The 22,285-nt window shown below is 33.8% G+C and overlaps 1 protein-coding gene across 1 annotated transcript in view; it reads right to left on the bottom strand.

Annotated features, from left to right (window-relative positions):
• The window catches only part of PDE8A (High affinity cAMP-specific and IBMX-insensitive 3',5'-cyclic phosphodiesterase 8A), a 142,109-nt gene that overhangs the window by 45,174 nt on the left and 74,650 nt on the right, over positions 1-22,285 (bottom strand). Inside the window, exons 7-9 of the mRNA XM_051209972.1 lie at positions 19,239-19,441; positions 15,213-15,270; positions 774-1,067 (exon numbers count right to left, since the gene is read on the bottom strand). Of these exons, the coding sequence (XP_051075457.1) occupies positions 774-1,067; positions 15,213-15,270; positions 19,239-19,441 (555 nt within the window). The remainder of the gene's footprint in view (positions 1-773; positions 1,068-15,212; positions 15,271-19,238; positions 19,442-22,285) is intronic.

Genomic DNA, 22,285 nt, shown 5'->3' with positions numbered 1-22,285 from the left:
CTAATGAAGATTCTCACTTTACTATTGGTTGGCAGTTGTTTTGAGTTCCATATGTTCTTCAATTGTAGGAATGCGGCCCTTGCTTTGCCAATCCTCACCTTTACGTCTGCATCTGAACCTCCTTGTTCATCGATGATGCTTCCCAGTTATGTGAAGGATTCCACCTCTTCCAGAGTTTCGTCATCAAGAGTGATTGGATTGCTGTTCTCCGCTTTGAATTTGAGGACCTTGGTTTTCCTTTTGTGTATACTGAGACCTACTGATGCAGAGACTGCTGCTACACTGGCTGTCTTTATTTGCATTTGTTCATGTGTATGTGATAGGAGGGCTAGGTCGTCTGCGAAGTCCAAATCGTCTAATTGATTCTGAGCTGTCCATTGTATTCCGTGTTCTCTCTCAGATGTCGAGGTCTTCATAATCCAGTCGACCACCAGAAGAAAGAGGAAGGGAGAGAGTAAACAGCCTTATCTGACTCCGGTCCTTACTTGGAATGCATCTGTCAGCTGTCCTCCATGCACGACCTTGCACTGTAGTCCGTCGTATGAGTTCCGGATAATATTGATAATCTTCTCAGGAACTCTGTATAGATAATATTAATCCATTGATAGATCTCAGACGTTATTCGTAATCTAATCTTCATTAGGATATGACTGTAAAATTCTTGTTTAAAAAATGATTATATGAACCTGATTACTGAAATCATCATTAATAAAGAAGTATTTATAATATGAAGTTAAATAGAATTATTCATTATTGTAGATTAATGGACTTACCTCATTTAATTCTGTATTTGATTGAATGTTTTCAGATTCTACAATGTTTTCATTACTATTAGGGGTAGTAAAAATGTTAATTGTTTTTGTTGTTACTGTATTATTATTGTTATTTGTGGTAAAAGTAGTAGTGGTAGTACTACTACTACTAGTACTAGTTGTTGTTGTTGTATTGGTAGTAATATTGTTAGTACAAATGAAATTTCTTAATTGATTTAATAATTTCCATTCATTATTAGCAAAATTTTTTAATTCTTCACAAAAATCATCTACAGTTGTTGCTTCAAAAATACACTAAAATATAAACAAATAAAGATGTATATTAAACATTTCCAATACAATTTAAAGTAGTATAATAAAATTAACATATATATTAATGAACTAAAATATTACATTACTTAATAAGAAAAGATAGATAGTGGCTAGCAGTTGAATCCACGACGCGCGTTTCGTCCTCTTTTTTGGACTCGTCAGCTGGATGTACTTGCATCTCAAAGTTCACTTCAGGGATCGAACCCAGTACCGTACGCTTCAAATGCCATCGCGTTATCCATTTAGCTACTGAGTCGTGGAAGCCACTTACTTGTACAATGGGATCAAGTTTAAATTCACTTGGTGTTGTTTACTTGTATCTTCCCATTGTTATTTAGGACTGCAATTGATCAGTCTCTTATTAACATATGTGGATTACCTCGATATAGTCTAGTCACAAGCTTAATGGGCAAAGATGGATAGTGGCTAGCAGTGGTGTGAACATCAACTCTGAGATGCAGTTGCATCCACCTGACGAGTCCCGAATTGGACGAAACATGCGTCGTAGATTCTACTGCTAACCACTATCCATCTTTAATTAAAAAGCTTGTGATTTTAGAGTATATCGAGGCGATCCGCACAGAATGCACATATGCCAACAAGAGACTGATCAATTACAGTTCTAAGTAACAATAGGAAGAAACAAGTGAAACAACATCAAGTGAATTTTTACATTACTAAAAATAGAAATAACTGTTCATTGATCCTGATTTTTATGAATACTTTTCGATGTAGTTTTGTACTTTGAGCTGGATGTTTTGGTCGTAGTTCTTTCACCGTTTTTGTGAACAACATCATCAGTACAAACTTTAAGTAGAAGTGAAGTGTTAAAATGTCTCCACATATAATCCATAAATTGTCCTGTAGACCTTGATCTTCATTGATTAATGTTGACCTACCAAAGAAGATCGAGGTTAACAAGGCAAAACGTGAGCCATATGTGGAGAAGTTGGAACACTTCAATTCTATTTGAGGTTTTTGTTGATCACGTCGTTCAGAAGAATGATGAAAGCTCCACAATCAAACCATCCAGCTCAGAGAAAAAATCTCCATCCAAATCATTCACCTGATCTATAAATCTTCTCCACCATTGCTATGAATACTATCATACTCACTTCTTTCATATGTAATTGACACGAAAATGATATTCTTTTCAAAGATTTAGAAGTATCTAAATAAGCTTACAAAACTGAACAGACTGTATTGCAAATCTGTGTCAATTATAAGTAAATGTCAATTTCTACTGACATGTCTCAAAACTTCATGGATTAAATGTTCTAGTAACCAATTATCTTTGAATATTGATATAAATCAGTGATAATTCTTAGTTAATGTACATTCCATGTTAACTGGTATTAGACATTATGACTATAGTCTTTCTTGTATTGATACTTTCAATGAGTATCAAATTCAATCTGCTAAGTTTTATAGTTACATATGATTGAACTGAACAATTCAAATCACAACTTATTTTATACTATTAGTAATATTAAATCATTTGTGAAAGGAAGGGTAATTTAATGAAAAAGTAATTTTAATTTCACAGTTTAAACACTACGTCTTTTGTTTCAAAATTTAGCTTCTTATTCTTGTAATTCCCAGGACGGAGTAGATGGTCGATGGTCTATGCTCCATTAGGAGTAACAGGCGTAAGTAAGTAATTCTTGTAATTAAAAGTGAAAAATGTAATAAGTCATTTCTGAATGTTTTGTAGTATCGGTTATTATGTTAAGCCCATATACCTAATTCTAACTTTCGGACAGCCCATTCTATTCATTCTACTTTCATTCTACATTCTGACCTTGTTAATTATTCGCATATCAATCTTCTCTGTTTTTATATGAGCGCGTAAGTGTGTATACATTTCTTATCACATGTCTGTAACTTATTTTTGTGTGAATATAAATATTGATTAACGCTTGGTTAAATGGGAGTTGGCTTACCCGCCATCTCCACTACGTGTCCATTCGCTTAATATACAAAATATATGTGTTCAAAAATCCATTCTGGTTATTTGACTCATCTAAATCCGTTATTAATTAACGCGATTAAAGTCGATGATTCTATACGAGGATAGGCGACATATATATTTCAACAACAATCATCAATACAATCTCCTTGGGGTCAGATCCACGGGCCACTAAAGTGGAAAGTCCTTTCGACTACATTTGTTCGATTCAAATGACGATTAAATAACAGACCTCCACAAAAGTTTCATTATCAGGATACTTCAATTATACGCAAACAAGTACATTCATGAATTAACTTGACCTTTAAAACAAAATTGCTTTATAAATATAATATCTAAACTATGAAATGAGTGAAGTTTTAAAATGAAAAATACCCATTGGCAATATATTCCTGTATAAAAGTAAAACTGTGAATTACATGTTAAAAGTACTTTTGTATAAATTAGCTGATATCGGATAGACAACTATTGTTTTATTCTGGAACATATTTATGATAACTATGCATGAACATTTTATTATGAAACGAATAAACTGTCATATGTCACTTTATGAATTAACTTCAATTAGAATAAGCAGCAAAATGATGTTGCATAATAATGAACGATTTGAAACAGTTTATATTATTGTCAAAGCCATCCAAAAAGTTGAACTTCCTACGTACGTACATCAGTTCAAGTTGCTATACTACATTAGCAAAGAGATGCAGTTGTCTATTCAAATCTCATAGTGGTACAGTTAGTACAAGTATAAACAGTAATTGGAATGATCGGGGTTTGAAGATGTTATTCAAGGAGTATAATTCAATAAAATAAATTTGAAAAGAGAGAAAAAAATGGGGACAAGAAGAATTCAGAAGATTAGAATTTGGGAGAACACAAAGAGTGGATGCACCTGCGCCATTGCAAACGATTTCGAGCCATGTCATTCAAAGTCTCTTACCGTCGATTGCTATCATCTTGCGGATCCCAACCAGGTGTTCTACACCTACCAACATGGCTCACACAGTGCACTTGTCGGTAACGTCATGAATTTGTGCCATGTTTTGGTCTAGCCGTCCCTAGCTTTCTTCCAACCTACTCCTACACCATAAAACATCACATGTCGGGGCAGTTGCTGGTTGAGCATACGTAACACATGTCCTAGCCATCTCAACTGATGACGTTTCACTTCTTCATTAATTGGTTTTCCATCCTTAACTAGTACATGTTTCCTAACAACTGGGTTACGTACTCCATGGTCCCAGGATATACGAGTGATGTTTCGAAGACACCTATCATCAAATACTAGCAACTTACGAATATCTTTTACTCTTACCGACCATGTTTCACTCCAATAAAGTAGGACGGAACGAACTGCTGCGCACTAAACCCGTCCTTTGGTTGATAGATGGATAACTCGCCTACGCCATAAATAACAAGTTTGCAAAAGCTTGTCGAACCTTCTGTATCCATGCCGAGATTTCGTCACACATTAGACCACAAGGGCTGATGAAACTTCCAAGATAAGTGAAGCTGTTGACACGCCCAATTACTTCATTCCCTATCATTAGTTCAGGTGTCGATGCAATCCAATCGTGAAGCAACATTTTGTACTTCGAGCGGGTAAACGGTAAGAAGAACTCATAGATAACATATACATATAAATAGTATCATTTACTTACTTATCTTTTTTTATTATATTAGATAGTAATAATGTAAGCTTCAAATACACTAAATGATTCTTACAAATAGAACATTTTTAGTCCTATAATGTCGTCTTAAAATCATTCGTTTTATTCACATTTTATTCGTGGGATTGAGTAGCTCAAACAGTATTTTCAATTAGGTAAAAAATACGTTTCGACGATATGTTTTTATAGAATATAATCTCCTCAGGGTGAAAGTCTATGGATAATAATTTGTTCATTTACTTGTATGGTTTATCAATAATTAAATAAGTGAATACTCAGGTGGTACCAATTAACTTATAATTATACACCTGTCAGTTATAAAATTCATAACTAGAATGAAAATGCAATCTTGTTAGTATTCACTTCGATTCTCAACAAGTAAATTACTGAATATAAAGATGGAGACTTTTTAAATTTCTTTAGCTCAGTGGTTCAGAGGTTAAGTTAATTACATCTGAGACAGAAGGTTTAACCTCTGGTGGGAGAATCGTGGATGCAAACTATCATAGAGTTTCAGTGTCTCATGGCTTTCGATGGTTGTTTAACAAGGGTCATTATATGATGTTAACAATGAAACTGAAATACTGCCTTGATTTGGCTGATAACTAATCAAGCCAATTTACGGATATACAAAATTTTCTTTTTAACATTAATTCACATCTTTTTAAGCAAAGTGAATTTAAACTTCACCCCACTGCACAAGCAGGTGACTATCAGTACTCGGTAGATAAGTGGATAACACGATGGCGTTTGGAGCGAACGGTACTGGGTTCGAGTCCTGTAGTGAACATCAACTCTGGGATGCAGGTACATCCAGTTGACGAGTCCCAAATAGGACGAAACACGCGTCACACTGGATTCCACTGCTAGCCACTATCCATCTTTGCTTATCAAGCTTGTGACTTAAGAGTATATCGAAGCAATCCGCACAGGATGCTCATGTGCCAACAAGAGACTGATCAATTGCAGTCCTAAAAAAAACAATGGAAAGATACAAGTAAAACAACACCAAGTGAATTTAGTCACATCTTTCCTAAAGTAACTCAAAATGAAGTAGACAATCTAATGAATAAATTAGTTTTTCTAATTTCTACTGTGTATAGAATTGAGTAATATAACAGTAATATAACTAACCAACATTTGAATAATAAAATGGAATTTTTGTAAAAACCATTTAACATTGAATCCAAATACAAAATACCCAAAAAGAAATCACATTAATCTTAATTCTGTTATATCCCGATGAGAATAATGAATGGTAACAGTTTGGATTTATTTATGGACTAGTAACTATGCATATATTCTTATTGTATAATTGTTAAGTGGCTAGATTATGTATATTCATATTTCACTTATTATAAGCTTTAATTTACCTATAGACTGTTATTATACGATTTACTATTCCTAATTTATGTTCAGTTTATTAACTACAGTTTCCTACAATCATAATTAAGTTTTTGGTTTGATCTTGTACAAGTATGTTCGAAATAAATAATTCGTATATTGGAAGCTGAAATTGATATTCCAAGCTCAATAGGCAGGGGGCTAGGAAGAAAAAGGACCAATGAGGACGCTAGGCTGCTCACACAAGTCAATACGTCATTGTTGTGGCACAGTGCTAAGATGTTAGAAGTCATATTCTGAATAAGTCATGTGATAATTAGTCGGGTTAAAAGTTACAACAGGTTCCAGGAATGGTGTTTATCTGACTACACTAAAAATCTGTATAAATAAAAGACTTTGTCTTTATTAATTACTGTCAATATGAATAATAATAAAATAGAAATAACTACACAAATAAATAAATCACCAAGACCATTAAACAAATAGGCATATTAGCCTATGTTGAAATATATCAGACAATTATACCTGATAACATGAGTTTGAATTGTATAAGAAATTTCATTTTCTTGATAGTACAAGGAAGGTCTTATCGATGATAAGTGTTAGTTAACAATAAGAAAACCTACGTTCAAAGATTCCTAACTACCTCATACGAAAATACCTGAAATGAAGTGTAAAGATTTATATTGCATTCATCTGTGCAATTGTGATAGATTGCATGAGGATTCATCTAAAGTGTACATTAAATGATTTCTATCATCCTGACGCCACAATTAAGGAATCCTTCAGTTTCCTACTACAAAGTAATAACATCACACCGGAGTAATGCTGTTACATTGCTTAAAACTAGTTATCATTCATGTGAACCGTTAACTCATATACACTGCTAAAATATGTAATCACCTTTGATATCTCACGTATGTCGTCTAATCACAAATTACTTTTTAAACTTCTTATAGGAAAACAGTTACTTATACAATGTTCACACTTATCAGGTATTAAGCATTCAGTAAATGAAAATAAATTTTAAACATTCGATTTGATGTGTATTGAACCGATTGATGTTAGACCACCATTGAAAACCTGAAAGCACTGGACGGCCGTTTCGTCCTGTTGTGGGACTCCTCAGCGGTGTATGTTCACGATCCCGCTCGCGAGATTCGAACTCAGGGCCCTCAGTCTCGCACGAACACGCTTAGCGTACTTGACCACTGAGATGGACTCCAGAGGTGTTAATGTCTAACTTCAACCAATCCACGAAGTTGTTCGACCATCTTCTATTGTACTGAGGTAGATCCATGTCTCTACCCGACACGGAATAACTCCATTGATCATGGCTTCTCACTAGAACTCTGAGAATTCCCTCACGAAGTTAGTCACTAGTGAGCATATGGTAATTATCAGTAGAGGGTTGTGGAGATTATTAAGTTATTGACTGAGATTCCGCTAGTGGGATCGTGGATATGCACTGCCGAGGAGTCCCATAACAGGACGAAACGGCCATCCAGTGCTTCTAGTCAATCAATAACTTAATAATCTCCACAACCCTAAACTGATACTCTATTTTTATCAGAAACGGAGCTTTTGTGAAGACTGTAGTAATTTAATAGTTGAATTCATCAGTCGATTAAAGCTAGACCACCAAGGAAAACCTGGAACTACTAGTATGAGACTCCTTAGAAGTGCATATCTACGATCCCGTCCACGGAATTCGAACTCAAGACTTTCGGTTTCACATGTGAACGCTTAAACTCTGATGAGGAGTCCTAGACTAGAACGAAATGGCCGTCTAGTACTTCCAAGATTTCCATGAGGGTCTAGCTTCAATCAAATCATGAATTCAACTATTAGATTACTCCATAATCATAATTGTATTCATACATATCATAACTTATGATTCTATAAACCAAAAGTAACAATCAAATTTCATTATTTTTTTCTTTAGTGAAAAGTCACCATATAATAAATACTAATTTACTTTTAATATAAAATGAGTTAGAATCAACCTTAACAAATAAACTATGACAGAATATAACTATAATTTATAGCCACTATTCTATCTTTTGCTTAAACAGTTTATGAATTAAAGTAATATCGAGGCCATCCGTACAGTATACACATATGCCAATAACAAAATGATCAATGACAGTGTTAAACATCAATGAGACGATTCAAGTAAAACAACAATACCATAATTCATTTAGATTAATGAATAACCTAAGTGCAGATAAAGAGTATTTAATGTAAATGTAACAGAAAGTAAATAGATATAAAAAATAATCAGAAAAGAAAAAGGAAATAATAATGAGAACAACAAATTGAACCGCTACTACTAGTTTGTACTTTTACAAGAGAGAGAGATGGAGGGAGGGAGGTAGGGAGGTAGGGAGAAATAATTACTATGATAAACTTATAAATATAATTAGGTCAAATAAGGTGAAATATATACATTGAATAAAATGAGTAGGAAACAAATATCAGAAATAATGAAACTAAGCTAAAACATTACAGAGAAAAATAGTTAACTGTCAAAAAGGAACGTGATTAGTTCATCTTGATTTTGTTAACTGATGTAATGATTAATTCATTTTGTAAGAGTTTGAAACTTCTAATAGGGATAGATTTATCTTTGGTGATATATGTCTATCCAAAGCAGATTATCATAATATTGACAGCTGAAAGACTCGTTCGAAGTAAAGACTGGTGTCAGGCAAGGTTGCTTATTCCTACTCTTTCTCTTTCTCCTAGTGATTGACTGGATTATGAAGACGTCAATACCTTGAGCGAAGCATGGGATATAGTGGACAACTACGATGCAGCTTGATGATCTAGACTTCGCTGATGATCTGGCTCTTCTATTGCACACGCAACAACAAATGCAGTAGAAAACAACCAGTGTAGCAGTAGCCTCAGAAGCAATAGGTCTCAACATACACAAAGGGAAAAGCAAGATTCTCAGATACAACACAACATGCATCAATCGAATCACAATTGATGTAGAAGATTTGGAGAAGGTAAAAAACTTTCTCGTATTCAGGCAGCATCATTGATGAATATGATGGATCTCATGCAGATGTGAAGACGCTGATCAGTAAAGCAAGAGCAGCATATTTAAAACTGAAGAATATCTGGAACTCAAAACAACTGTCTGTAAACCAACACCAAACTCAGAATTTTCAATACAAATGTCAAGACATTTTTACTGTACGGAGCAAAAATATACTGAACTACGAATGCCATAATCCAGTTGTCTACTCAAAATACTTCCGATCCGTTGGTCAGACACACTATCAATAACAACCTACTGTGGGAGACAACAAACCAGATTCCAGCGAAGGAAGAAATCAGAAAGACGTGCTGGAAGTGGATAAGACACATTAAGGAATGTACCCAACTGGAATCTTCAAGGCGAAAGGAGAAGAGGAAGACCAATGAACACATTACGTCGAGAAATTGAGACAGACATGAGAAAAATGAACAACAATTGGATATAACTCAGGACGGAGTATGTTGCAGAATACTGGTCGGCGGCCTATTCTCCATTGGGGGTCACAGGCGTAAGTAAGTGGCATCATGTCACAAGCATTCGTGAGTTTTTTCCAGTGACTAGAAGTCAAATCAAAGAATCGTATTTCATTCTGCCTTGAACTCTTCAGTTAGATGTACCTGTATCTTAGTATTGATGTTCAAAACATTACACAAACCTATCAAACTTTTGATTCAAGTATTGAACGCACTATTCACGTAGCTACTAAGTTCAGCTAAACACCTTTTCATCTGATGAAGGTGAATTTTAATTTATTTGTATGAACATCAATGAATCCGATTGCTAGCCACCAACAAACATTTGCTTAACAAATGTTCCAACGATTGTTTGAAATATTAGCAGATTAGTTTTGTTAATACAGGAATTTCTGGAAAATGTTCAACTCATTAATTACTGAAACCCGTAATAAACTGGCTAGCAACTTTGTCCATTCCACAATAGTTTTATCTTGTTACTGGTTCGTTAACTGGATATACTTGTATCTGATTGTCGATGCTCACTTTGAGATTAGGATCCATTAGAAACGTTGTTACAAAAGAAACAATTTACTTACGCTATAGAGGATCAATAATGACAAATTTAGTCATCAAAAAGTAGTGAATTGGGCACTTACTGTGAGAACATTTAGTTTGATAACCAGACATTTAACAGTCACACTTCAGACATCATAAACTATGTTGTTTAGACAATGGTATCATAAACCATGGATGATTTTTGTGGTTGACTGACATGAGTATAGAAATCATTAAAAAAATTGGAGCAATGTACAATTGTTTCTACTTAATATCAAACTCCTTAGCATTGTTTATAGGTAGGAAAACAGACGGTTCAAGTTCATCCCGGAATAGTATTATTAGCTGAACTATGTCAGTGAACTATTACGTCATATTCATTAGATAATCAAAGTACTAACGATTTCTGTGTACGTGTAAAGCAAAATTCATTTGCTTTTTTGTGGAGGATTATTCTTAAACTACTAACAAATTCGACATTAAATAAAGAAAGCTTAATTTATAGGCTACTCAGTTATCATCCAACGATTTAAGTTTTTAAATTCAAGTTCGTAAAGTACATGATCATTATCTATTTGATACCTGTCTCACATCCAACACGGTTGAACTCCGTTTTTCATAAATACACGTTGGAACTCATTGTGTTGACTTTCAGTTTTACTCATTACAAAATTCGGCAATTTTCACACCCTTCTCCGTAAGAGGAGAAGAATGTGAAAGGGAACGAAACAAAATCTCAATATCCAGAACCTCTAAATATTTGTGCCTTGATCCTTTGGAAGTGTAGAAGTATGTAAAACAAAAATTTGTTAGGGCATCTATGGAGCTCCATAAACGCTTATATTCGTGCACAAACCAAAAGACTAATAGAAGAAGAAATCTTCCAACATTTAAGGGTAACAGTAGCATTATGGTAAAGATCAGGTATTCTCGAACTACTTTAGCAATGTATTTACCGTAGAGATGCCTTCAACTTCAGTTCATACACACTAGACACTGTAACCACTAAATAATTCGAAGTTTTCGACCTAATAAATGAGTTTGGTACAGACAAATCCGTGGAGCCCGATGAAATGCATCCTAGGTTATTAAAATAATTAGAAAATTTTGTAGTGAATACCTTAAGCATATGTTTCAATCTATTTGTAACCCGGAGTCGTTACAAAAAGAGTGGAAGAATGACATAGTAAGTCCTATCTTCAAAACAGATACGAGACATAAGCCTGAGAAATATCGACCCGTAAGTTTAACCAGAATAGTTGTTAAAATATTGGAAAGGACTATTCGGAAGGATGTTGTTCCTCCTGTTTGTAAAAGACCCTTCTAGTCTCCTATCACCATCGGTTTTGTTATTTGCTTACGATGTCAAGATATGGAGAGCAATAAGAATTAAAGGTGATATATTAGAACTTCAAAATGACCTGGAGAAATTATATGAATGTTTTACAATTTGGCAGTTGGCGATAAAAGATTATATGTGAATTGTGATGCATATTAGTCACCAAGGTACATATACATACACTTTGAATAACAGTGTGCTACCTGGTGTGCAGACACAAGACGACTAGGGAGTCATCATTAACCGAGATTTTAAATCTACTGCACACGGGCGTGCCGTAGCCGCCAAAGTTTTTAGAACCCCTGCGTAAAAGGAGACAATGAGCTGTTGGGAAAGGTTCAAAGAACCATAGATAAGTCGATTCTCGATTTAGAAAAAGCTACCACATGATGCTCGACTGGCTAAACTAAACCCATTTTCAATGTCATATAGGAGAACCGACTTTAGATTACTTATTGATAAATTTGCATCTGATATGCCTTCACGTTTCATGTTTTGCAGAACAGAGAATTTACGAGAACACTCACAAAAACTTTACAAGCTCAGAACAAATTACTTGTCAGCTGATGATCGATTTTCCCATCGATTCAATAATGAGTGGGACTCATTACTTCAACAAGTTGCTGAAACTCCATCTATGGATGCTATCAAAAGAAAGTTTCATCAACTGAGAGACCACGATTGTTAGGATCAACACAGGCCACCTAGCCTCCTGTCCTTTCCATACTGAAACTGTACTGTTTTAATAAATTACAAATTTAGTGCATGATTTTGCATAATGAAATAAATTAGTTAACTCTCAATAAGTTTTTGTTCATTACATTTATACAGCTCAACAGTATCTTGATTAAAGCCGTTATTCACTGATAACAATACATATACGTTTTACAGTATAACAAGTAGAACTTTAAACAATTAGTTATCAGTTCATAAGCTTAATAACAGCCAGCTCTTTTTAAAGTCTGAATGTTCTATATTCAATACATACACACTCTCATTCCAGATATTATCATAACAGTCAGTAACTTTATTTATTAATCTCTGTTTTTCAATATTGTTCTAGTTAAGAAAACATGCTGATAGTGTTATGCATCAGTTTTAACGATTATATGGTTAAACATATTTAGTACGGTGGAGAAGATTTGTAGCTCAAGTGGATGATTTTGATGGAGTTTTGTTCTCCGAGCTGGATGGTTTGGTTGTAGAGCTTTCATCGTTCTTCTGAACGACATCATCAGCACAAATTTAAGTTCAATAAGAACCAACTTAACGTCGAGGTGTACAGAAAAAGCTGTGAAATGCACATGGAGAAATTTGAACACTTCACTTCTATTTGAAGTTTGTGCTGATGATGTCGTCCAGAAGAAGAACGATGAAACCTTCACGACCAAACCATCAAGCTCAGAGAACAAAACTCCATCAACATATTTAGTACATATTACTGTAATATTACTATTCAATTAAACATCTTTAACATTGAAAAAAATCCTGAAAATTAAATTATTTAATTAAGGCGGCCTGCTTGAGCATCTGAGCTACCTGTTCCTGCCATCTAGATATTTCAACAAGTTATTTGTTTTCTTGTTTGTTTTAATATATCACTATGTTTATTAATCGCATAACCTATTCTGCTGCGTTTCTCAAAAGTGTACAACCTTTCTTTATCAAAGTTACAAAAAACTCAATAAGAGACAATGTGGTTGCTGGCAATATACAACGAAAAGAATGTACATTATTCAGATGTTCATTTACTGAACTGCTAACATCTAACTGGCGATCACTCAATATTTATCGCCAGGACCGACCAAGAAGAAAGAAACGGAAACTTGTTGAAATACTTTGTGCTGAGAATTCTAATATTGTACCAAAAATATAATATTGAATAAAGCTGATAATAATAATAATAATGATTAATAATCAAATCATATCAATAATGATTTTTATTGAAAAAATATTGATTTTTTTTAATAATAATAAATCAATAATCTGCCAGATCGATTCTGATATACTCATATAGACATAAGATCTGACTAAATTTTGATCAATAATTAAATCATTATTGAATTTTGTAATTTAATTTTTAAACGACAATCAAATTTATTGATTATTTATCATTAATTGATTGTAGTTAAAATGGAGAATCATATTGTGATTTAAATTGGTAATTTGATATAAACTTAGCGCATAGTTCATATGAATGATTCAATTATTGATTGAGTTTCGATTGATATTATAAATGGATCAATGTGAGATCACTATTGAAAACCATGGAAGCACTGGACAGCTGTTTCGTCTTAATATGTAACATCTCAGAAGTGCGCATCTACGATTTCACATGTAGGACTTGAATTCAATACAATCGGTCTGGTGTGTGTAAACACTTAACTTCCAAACCATTGAGCTGGCATCGAATGGTGTTAATGTCAAACTCCAACCAAACTGGGATATTACACGATCGTACTCCATTGTATTCAGTGAGTAACTGCCTCTACAACAAACACGGTTGAAATCTACAGGTCACAGATTCTCACTAGAATTCCAGGAAATCAATCTTGAAGTTAGTCTACTAGTGAGCGCATGATAATTATCAGTATAGGGTTGTGGAGATTATTGATCCATTAATAATGTCAATTTCACCTGAACAATCTCCACAACCCTACATGTTCTCTGAATTAACAATTTATACTTAATCAAGAATCATCCAACATTTAATCTTTTACACATCAGTGCATTATAAATATATTATAATTATGACAAACTGAGAATAATAAATTTGATAAGAAAAGATGGATAGTGGCTAGCAGTGGAATCCAGGATGCGCGTTTCGTCTTATCTGAATTCCACTGCTAGCCATTATCCATCTTTGACTATAATGCTTGTGAATTAAAGCAATATCGAGGGAATACGCACAGTATGTACATATGCCAATAACAGACTGATCAATTGCAGCCTTAAACTTCAATGGGTAGATTCAAACAAACAAGACCAAGTGAATTGAGAATGATGAAATTTAGTTTTCTCATATTTCATATGAATGTAAGACTACTGAAAAGAATAGAGAAACATAATCAAGGATGATAATTCGCAGACATTCACTTCCAGTGTATTGAATAATAAGCTGTAAGTTGTTGGGGTAAATCTAACACTTCGTTCGAATATACCACTTGGACAATTACAAACTTAAGTATAACTCTCTTTTCAATTACTAAACACAAAACTGAATAAAACGTTTTATGAAAGGATGTTTACACATTATTTTTCTTCGAAGAGAGTTGAAGATATAGAACATGGTGAAAGTTAAACAAGAAAACCAGTGAAATTTCTAAAATCTTCACAAAACCCCTTTTGATAATAATCATCTGCTCAATGGTGACTGACTTCAAGAGATACTCCTGGAGTTCTAGTGAGAAGCCGTTACCAGTGGAGTTCAACCAGGTCTGTTGTGAGATATCAACTCACTGAAGACAATGGTGTACGGTGGCGCAACTTCGTGGATTGGTTGAAGTTAGACATTAGCACCGTTAGATGCCGACCGGCTCAGTGGTCTAGTTGGTTAAGCACCCGCGTGCGAGACTGATAGATCCTGGGTTTGAATCTCGCGAGGTGCGGGATCGTGGATGCGCACTGCTGAGGATTCCCATAGTAGGGCGAAATGGTCGTCCAGTGCTTCCAGGTTTTCCATGGTGGTCTAGCTTCAATTGATTCATGATTTCAACCAGTGAAAACAAAATATGTTGCTTACTTACCTTATTACAACCAGATTTTAGAGCTTTATTCATGAGTATTTTTCTTTGATCAGAAGAGCTGTAAAATTGAATGTAATAAGTGGGAAGAATAATAATATATCCAAATATCGAATATAATGTTAGTACACTAAATAAACGTGTTTAGTTATATTAGGACTACAGTCATTCAAATATCTTTCAGTTTCTCATAATATTTAAGCTTTTAAGCAGTCATTTGGCTAGAAATATCTATTATGCAATGCATGTTGATAATTACTAGGCTGATTTACTTACAATCTCAAGGTATAGTCTTGTTTCGCTGGTTGAAATCACGAGTCAATTGAAGCTAGACCACCATGGAAAACCTGGAAGCACTGGACGACCATTCCGCCCTACTATGGGAATCCTCAGCAGTGCGCATCCACGATCCCGCACCTCGCGAGATTCAAACCCAGGATCTATCAGTCTCGCACGCGGGTGCTTAACCAACTAGACCACTGAGCCGGTCGGCATCTAACGGTGCTAATGTCTAACTTCAACTAATCTGATAATAATAGTCTTGTTTGTTTGTTTGTTTTGAGGAATAGATGTTGAATCTCTAACTGCTATAATCAAATTTGTTACCCTTGACAACAGAATGCGAAGAATACTGGCCGTTGTGATGTGTATTCAATAGGACAGGAGTAAAAAAACACCACTACATTTTGTATTGATTCAGTTTCAAATTCTTTTAATATGATGTGTGATTTTTGTTAAGTATGACAATTATATTTATTGTATCTATTCAGATGAACTATATTCATTGTATATTTTGAACAGCAACTTTGTATTTCCACTTATATGTGTTAATGTATAATGTATGTAAAATTTAGTAGATAAATGATTCTGTTTTGTTGTCATGATCAATGTGATTTGGAACGTGATTTTAGGACATGTTTGAAAACATGTTATGGAGAGCCAACATATCTTCGTTACATTAGACATTCATATTCTTACTTTGTGTTGTAGGAATTCCAGTAGTTCCGCTTTTTAAAGTATAAGCAGTAGGATGAAGTAATTGAAGTAGTTAACGATTGTCAAGTATAAGCATTAAAACTGTGAACCCAAAAGAGTCAATATGTACAAAACTGAGATGGCGTACGACTGAAGGTAACAAAGGTCCACCTCTCACATACAAGAGTATTAGAGCAAATTAGGAGCAACTCATAATATCAAGTGATTAAATTCACTTAAAGGTATCTAGAACGTTGCAAAAGTTTATTCCTCAAGTAAGAGAGGGTGAGAGCCAATATTGTTCACAGTGAAAAGATAGTAAATAGAAGCCAATTGTAGTCACTTTTAATTATCGTAGAATATGAACAAGCAATTGATGGATAACTTTAAATCTATAATCAACAACACATTTCTCCTTGACCACACCTCACTACATTCAAATTCTGTTGATAAGAAAGAATAATAATGACACCAATAGACAAGCGTTTAGGTGGCTCTTCATTTTGACGCCAATTAGATAGGACAGTGATGTTATTGACAGACTCATCACTTTTAGTGGACTGGTATCTGACTCCAATTATATTGTATTATGATTATCATCGAAATATACATGCCTTCAACCCTCGTATATAATCATCGACTTAAATCGAGGTAGTGAATATCTTTCACACAATCGTTGATCTAGATAGGAAATCAGTGAAACACAGTGAAGGAAGTGAAATGAAATGAAACGATGCACAGTGTACAAGACGAGTGGGTCAACTCCATTTAACCAAGAGTGAATCGATATTTATAGTTAAATAAAAATAAGTTACAGATATATAATGAATAGGGTAAGTAATGAACACATAAATGAACACATAGAAACGCGGACATGGATAACAAACAAATAAGTGACAATGTCAAAATGTAGCTAGCTTGGTAAGAATGAATAAATTGGTCTATCCAGAAGCTAGAGTAGCCTATGTGTACTTGACATAGTGCCAGACACATAAGCATACACATTATATTCGTACATTGTGTTAAATTACCGAGAACTGGATTTCTAATCGACATTTATCGATAAAAATAATTCAACATAGTATCACTAATTACCGTGTGTCAATGAATTCTACACCGAATTGAGCTATAAAGACGGTTATTTGTACTATGTACGAGGACTATTATTAGATTCATTAATAGATTAAACTTCTGTATGTGTGTCTAGTAAGCTTTCCCTAGTGGTGGTCTAGCTTTATGGCCTATCTCCATGGTGGTCTAGCTTCAATTGACTCATGATCTCATCTATTAAAATTACTATAATATCTACAAAACCCCTTCTGATCTAACAACTGGTTGACTTTGTTCATGTTTTTAAGGAATAACATTCAATTATTTTTGATTATATCTTATCATCCATTAAATAGTTTACTTACTAATTACAGAGACCAGTTAGTAAATCAGAGCACTTAAGTGATTATAGAACTTTTGAGAGTATATAGCGATTTAACAGCGATTGACCAACTGATTAACATTATAATAACATTGATCACATCTTGTATTGACATGGAATTAATGTATTTCAATATCTATTACCTGGGATGCTGTATATTATATTTGTATTTATTCCATGTTAGTCAATTTATAGTTGTGTTTGACAGACTTTGATTATTTATACAGGAAGTGTTTCTTATTGTTTTACATTTTACAAAAGCGGACTCTTTTATCTTTCTTCTATAAGAGAACTACATTGAATGTTTTTTTTTTCATCTAATCTTATGTTTAATTAGTATAAAATGTTTTGAGATATAATTATGATACTTACATTATCAACTAAATACCAGACATAAGATGAAGAGTGTTAAGTTTAACGTTGATTAACTTATAGTCCTAGTGAGAAGCTTATGACCGATGGAATAAACCAAGTCGTGATTGAGGTAATAACTCAGTAATGACATTTGTTGATGAGGTTTGTGTCTTCTACAAACCGACTAAAGTTAAAGATAACGTATAAACTGATTACTAAGATCTGTGTTTTCCAACGTCTTGAGTTAACACTGATTTTTGTTATTATCAAGGAATGATAGTTATCCTTTAATTCCTTTTTCCACCTCTTGTCAGCATGTTATTAGCATAGCCTTTAAACATCCAATATCAAACAGACATAAACAACATATAACCTAATATATTTATGCATTGTTACAAGTTGTCACATTATATCAGCACAGAGAGAGATGAAATTATCAAGACAAATGTCACGATTATGGAAGTAATAAAAATGTACCATAAAATAATAAGCATAAAAAATATTATTCGAGATGAAAGAACGTAATCATGGGATAAAAAGGATTAGATTACTTTTTAGACTGAAAGTCTATGGAAATAGGAGTTAATGTGCCTACATCATTGAGATCGATTGTGATAAATATCACCCAATGTTTCAAAAAATTGATCATGATGATCACGCCGATCACAATCAGGTAGTCTACACTTAATAACATGGACCAATCCAATAGTCATTCACTTTATGGACAGACTTCACGTTTTGGATTAGTTGGCTCTAGCTTACTTCCAGTCTAGATCTATACAAGCGAACATAAAGTATTGAGATATGCAGTGCTTGAAGAAACATCCAATAATGTATTAAGCTTTACATAAAAATGTATTTATTTTCGAAGCTACAACACTAGTAGTTTTCGATGTGACAGAATGATAAGAAGTTACAAGAATCGATACATGACTTTGTGAAGATTATGAAGTTTTTGCAAATCCTATGTAATAATCATATGGTCACGAGTTACCAGTGTCTATCACGAGGAATATTTTGAATTATCTTTAATCTTGACAATTACAGGTTCGATTTTGAGCAGATTTACACTAACACATATTTAAAGTGTTTTTCTAAACAAGTAATGTCATAAAACATTTTCAAATTATTTCCTAGGTTACGTTTACTCTTTTTGACTGTATAGGATTTAGCCACCTATTTCTTAGAATTCTTCATATCATTAGTATAATACAGTAAAACACGATAGTTTACCTACGTATAGATATTATAAGCAAATAATAACTCACCATTTCCGACTCAATAATCCTACAATAACTGAATCTTTTGTCGGTGAATAACTTCTAAGTTGTTTACACCAGTTGCTCAATGATGAACTAATGTTATTATTACTGATATTAATTTCTGGGGATTGTGATGATTTGGTACCGGACATACTAAAAGACCGGTTCGGCTTCAGCTTACGAATATCCAGTACAACCATATCAATAATCTACGTGGATCATAAAGAAAACAATGAATAGAAAAGTATGCCAAAACATTTGATATCAGCAAGAAATTTCATTGAATCTTTTATTTTAACACCAAAAAATTAGTAAAGTATAATTACATTGATTATGAAATAAGTAGCATTTCGTTTCTTCAATAACTCTTCAAATAGTGTGGTTCGATGTTCTATGTTCTGAGAGAAATCTATTCCTACAATAATCAGTCCTTGAGTAGCAATAACCAGCAATATTGTATGGTTTTAAGTTCACAAAGGATATTTTATACTAAAGATTGGTATAAGTGGTTATCCAGGTTTCTCAAGGTAAGATAATCAGATAAAAAGGATGCAATGAAATTCAAGGTAAACTCTGTCAAATTATATTCTTCATGGAAAAATATTCTGAAACTGAATATTGTGGCTCCTCTATCACACACGCAACAACAAATGCAGTAGAAAACAACCAGTGTAGCAGCAGCCTCAACAGCAGTAGGTCTCAGCATACACAAACGGAGAAGCAAGATTCTCAGATACAACACAACATGCATCAATCGAATCACACTTGATGGAGAAGATTTGGAGAAGGTAAAAACCTTCACATATCCAGGTAGCATCATTGATGAATATGATGGATCTCATGAAGATGTGAAGGCGCGGATTGGCAAAGCAAGAGCAGCATATTTAAAACTGAAGAATATCTGGAACTCAAAATAACTGTCTGTAAACCAACATCAAAGTCAGAATTTCCAATACCTATGTCAAGACAGTTCTACTGTATGGGATGGAAACCTGGACAACTACGAAAGCCATCATCCAGAAGATACAAGTGTTTATTAACAGTTGTCCACGCAAAATACTTCGGATCCGTTGGTCAGACATTATCAGCAACAACCTACTATCGGAGAGAACAAACCAGATTCCAGTGTAAGAAGAAATCAAGAAAAAGTTCTGGAAGTGTATAGGACACACATTGAGGGGAGCACCGAACTGCGTCACTAGGCAAGCCCTCAATTGGAATCCTCAACGTCAAAGGAAAAGTGAAAGACCGATGAACACGCTACGCTGATAAATGAAGACAGACATCAGGAAAATGAACGAAAATTGGATAGAACTAGAAAGGAAAGCCCAGGACAGAGTGAGTTGGAGAATGTTGTTCGGCGGCCTATGCTCCATTATGAGGAACAGGCGTAAGTAAAGTAAGAATATTGTGTTTCTTTATGATCTATCAACAATATATCTATATTTTTAAAAAAATGTAATTTTGTCAGTGTATAAAGATTAGTAACCACGTCAAAAATATTAATAGTAAGTCAACCAGCCTATGACCAATATCTTGCACCGATTACAATGAATATGAGTTGTATTAATCAGGTCTTTTCATTATATTTGATGTACTTTTCTACTTTAATTAGTGTATATCTAATTATAGTGTCTGTATGCAAAAAAAAATGTATTCCCACAAACGAATAACAAGATTTGATCGGGAGAAATTTAATCACCAACATATCAGAAACATAAATACATCCATATAAAGTACAAAGGAATTGAAACTCTAGACATGTATTGCTGACGTATCTACGCAGAACAATTAAAATAATGCTAGAACATATGATCTTAAGAAAAAAAAAATCTAAATATATTTTTTCTTTTCAATCTAAGCTACAGGTCATGTGAAGAAATGATCAAACCATCAAGGTAATCAATATTTTAATTATCTATCACCAATTTTCAGCTAAGGTTTCAGTTTTTGAAAGTTTGTTTATTCACTCCACCCCCCGGTCACCCCCACTCTTTGTGCTTCACTTCAAAGGATATTTTAACAAAAATCTAAGGTTGACCTTAAATGAACTTGGTTAGTAATGTCCTCATTACTTAAACACTATTAATCCTGTAAAACATTATTGATTTTATTCACTGAAATCATAATAAATTTCATCCATGTTTATCAGAAATGGGTTTTACAAAGCAAATCATTTAATTCAAATAAATGATAAAAACAACAATGATGATACAGAAGAATTTATTTGTTACATGACGACTAAACTAAGTATACATTTGATTAAAGAGACAAATTGATCTTAGTTCGATAATCAATGGAAACCTAAAGGTATTATACAGTGGTCTCGTCCTAGTATAGGGTTCCTCAGACGTACACCAGTATCCATCTACAACCTTATATCTGGAAATAGAATACATCATATTCGGTATCACGCACGAGCGATTAATCTTTAGATCACTGAACCGACATTCGACAGTATTGACATCTCATTTCAAATAAATTGCGATAATGTGAGACCGTGTTCTATTGGGTATTGTGGATAACTGTCTGACTCGTGACAAGTTCGGACTTCAATGATTATGGTTTCTCTCTAGAACTCTGGAAATTGTCTTTATTAGTTGGTCGTTAGTAATCAATTGATAATTGTCGATGGGACATTTTTCATGGTGAAACCAAAGGTTAGCCAGGTAGAAGCAGTAGTAACTATTACTAACTTTTAATAATTAAATTTAGGTCTCTCATCTTTCAAGGACTTTCATTGAGTCAGAATTTCGTTCGATCATAAACACTATATTGAGTTGACTGCTAATAGATGCATTCAAAATGTTAATATTTCTAAAGTCCGCCATGTAGTTTTGCGTGAATAGTTTGATGTGAATGACAAACTTCCTATGACAAATTAGAAGTTACTCCATTATCTCATTTCACATTATATTTTATATAAACCTATCGTTAGTAACTGCATGAAATCTTTAAGGAACCGTTACTAGTCGCGAGATTTGAATCCACGTAACCAATTATCATGGCTGGGTACATTCTCAATAAGTTATTCAGTTTACAACTGACCATTT

Source organism: Schistosoma haematobium, chromosome 1 (genome assembly GCF_000699445.3).
Source record: "Schistosoma haematobium chromosome 1, whole genome shotgun sequence".
In the NCBI taxonomy this organism is placed as follows: Eukaryota; Metazoa; Platyhelminthes; class Trematoda; order Strigeidida; family Schistosomatidae; genus Schistosoma; species Schistosoma haematobium.
This window is presented reverse-complemented; position numbering and strand designations above follow the sequence as displayed.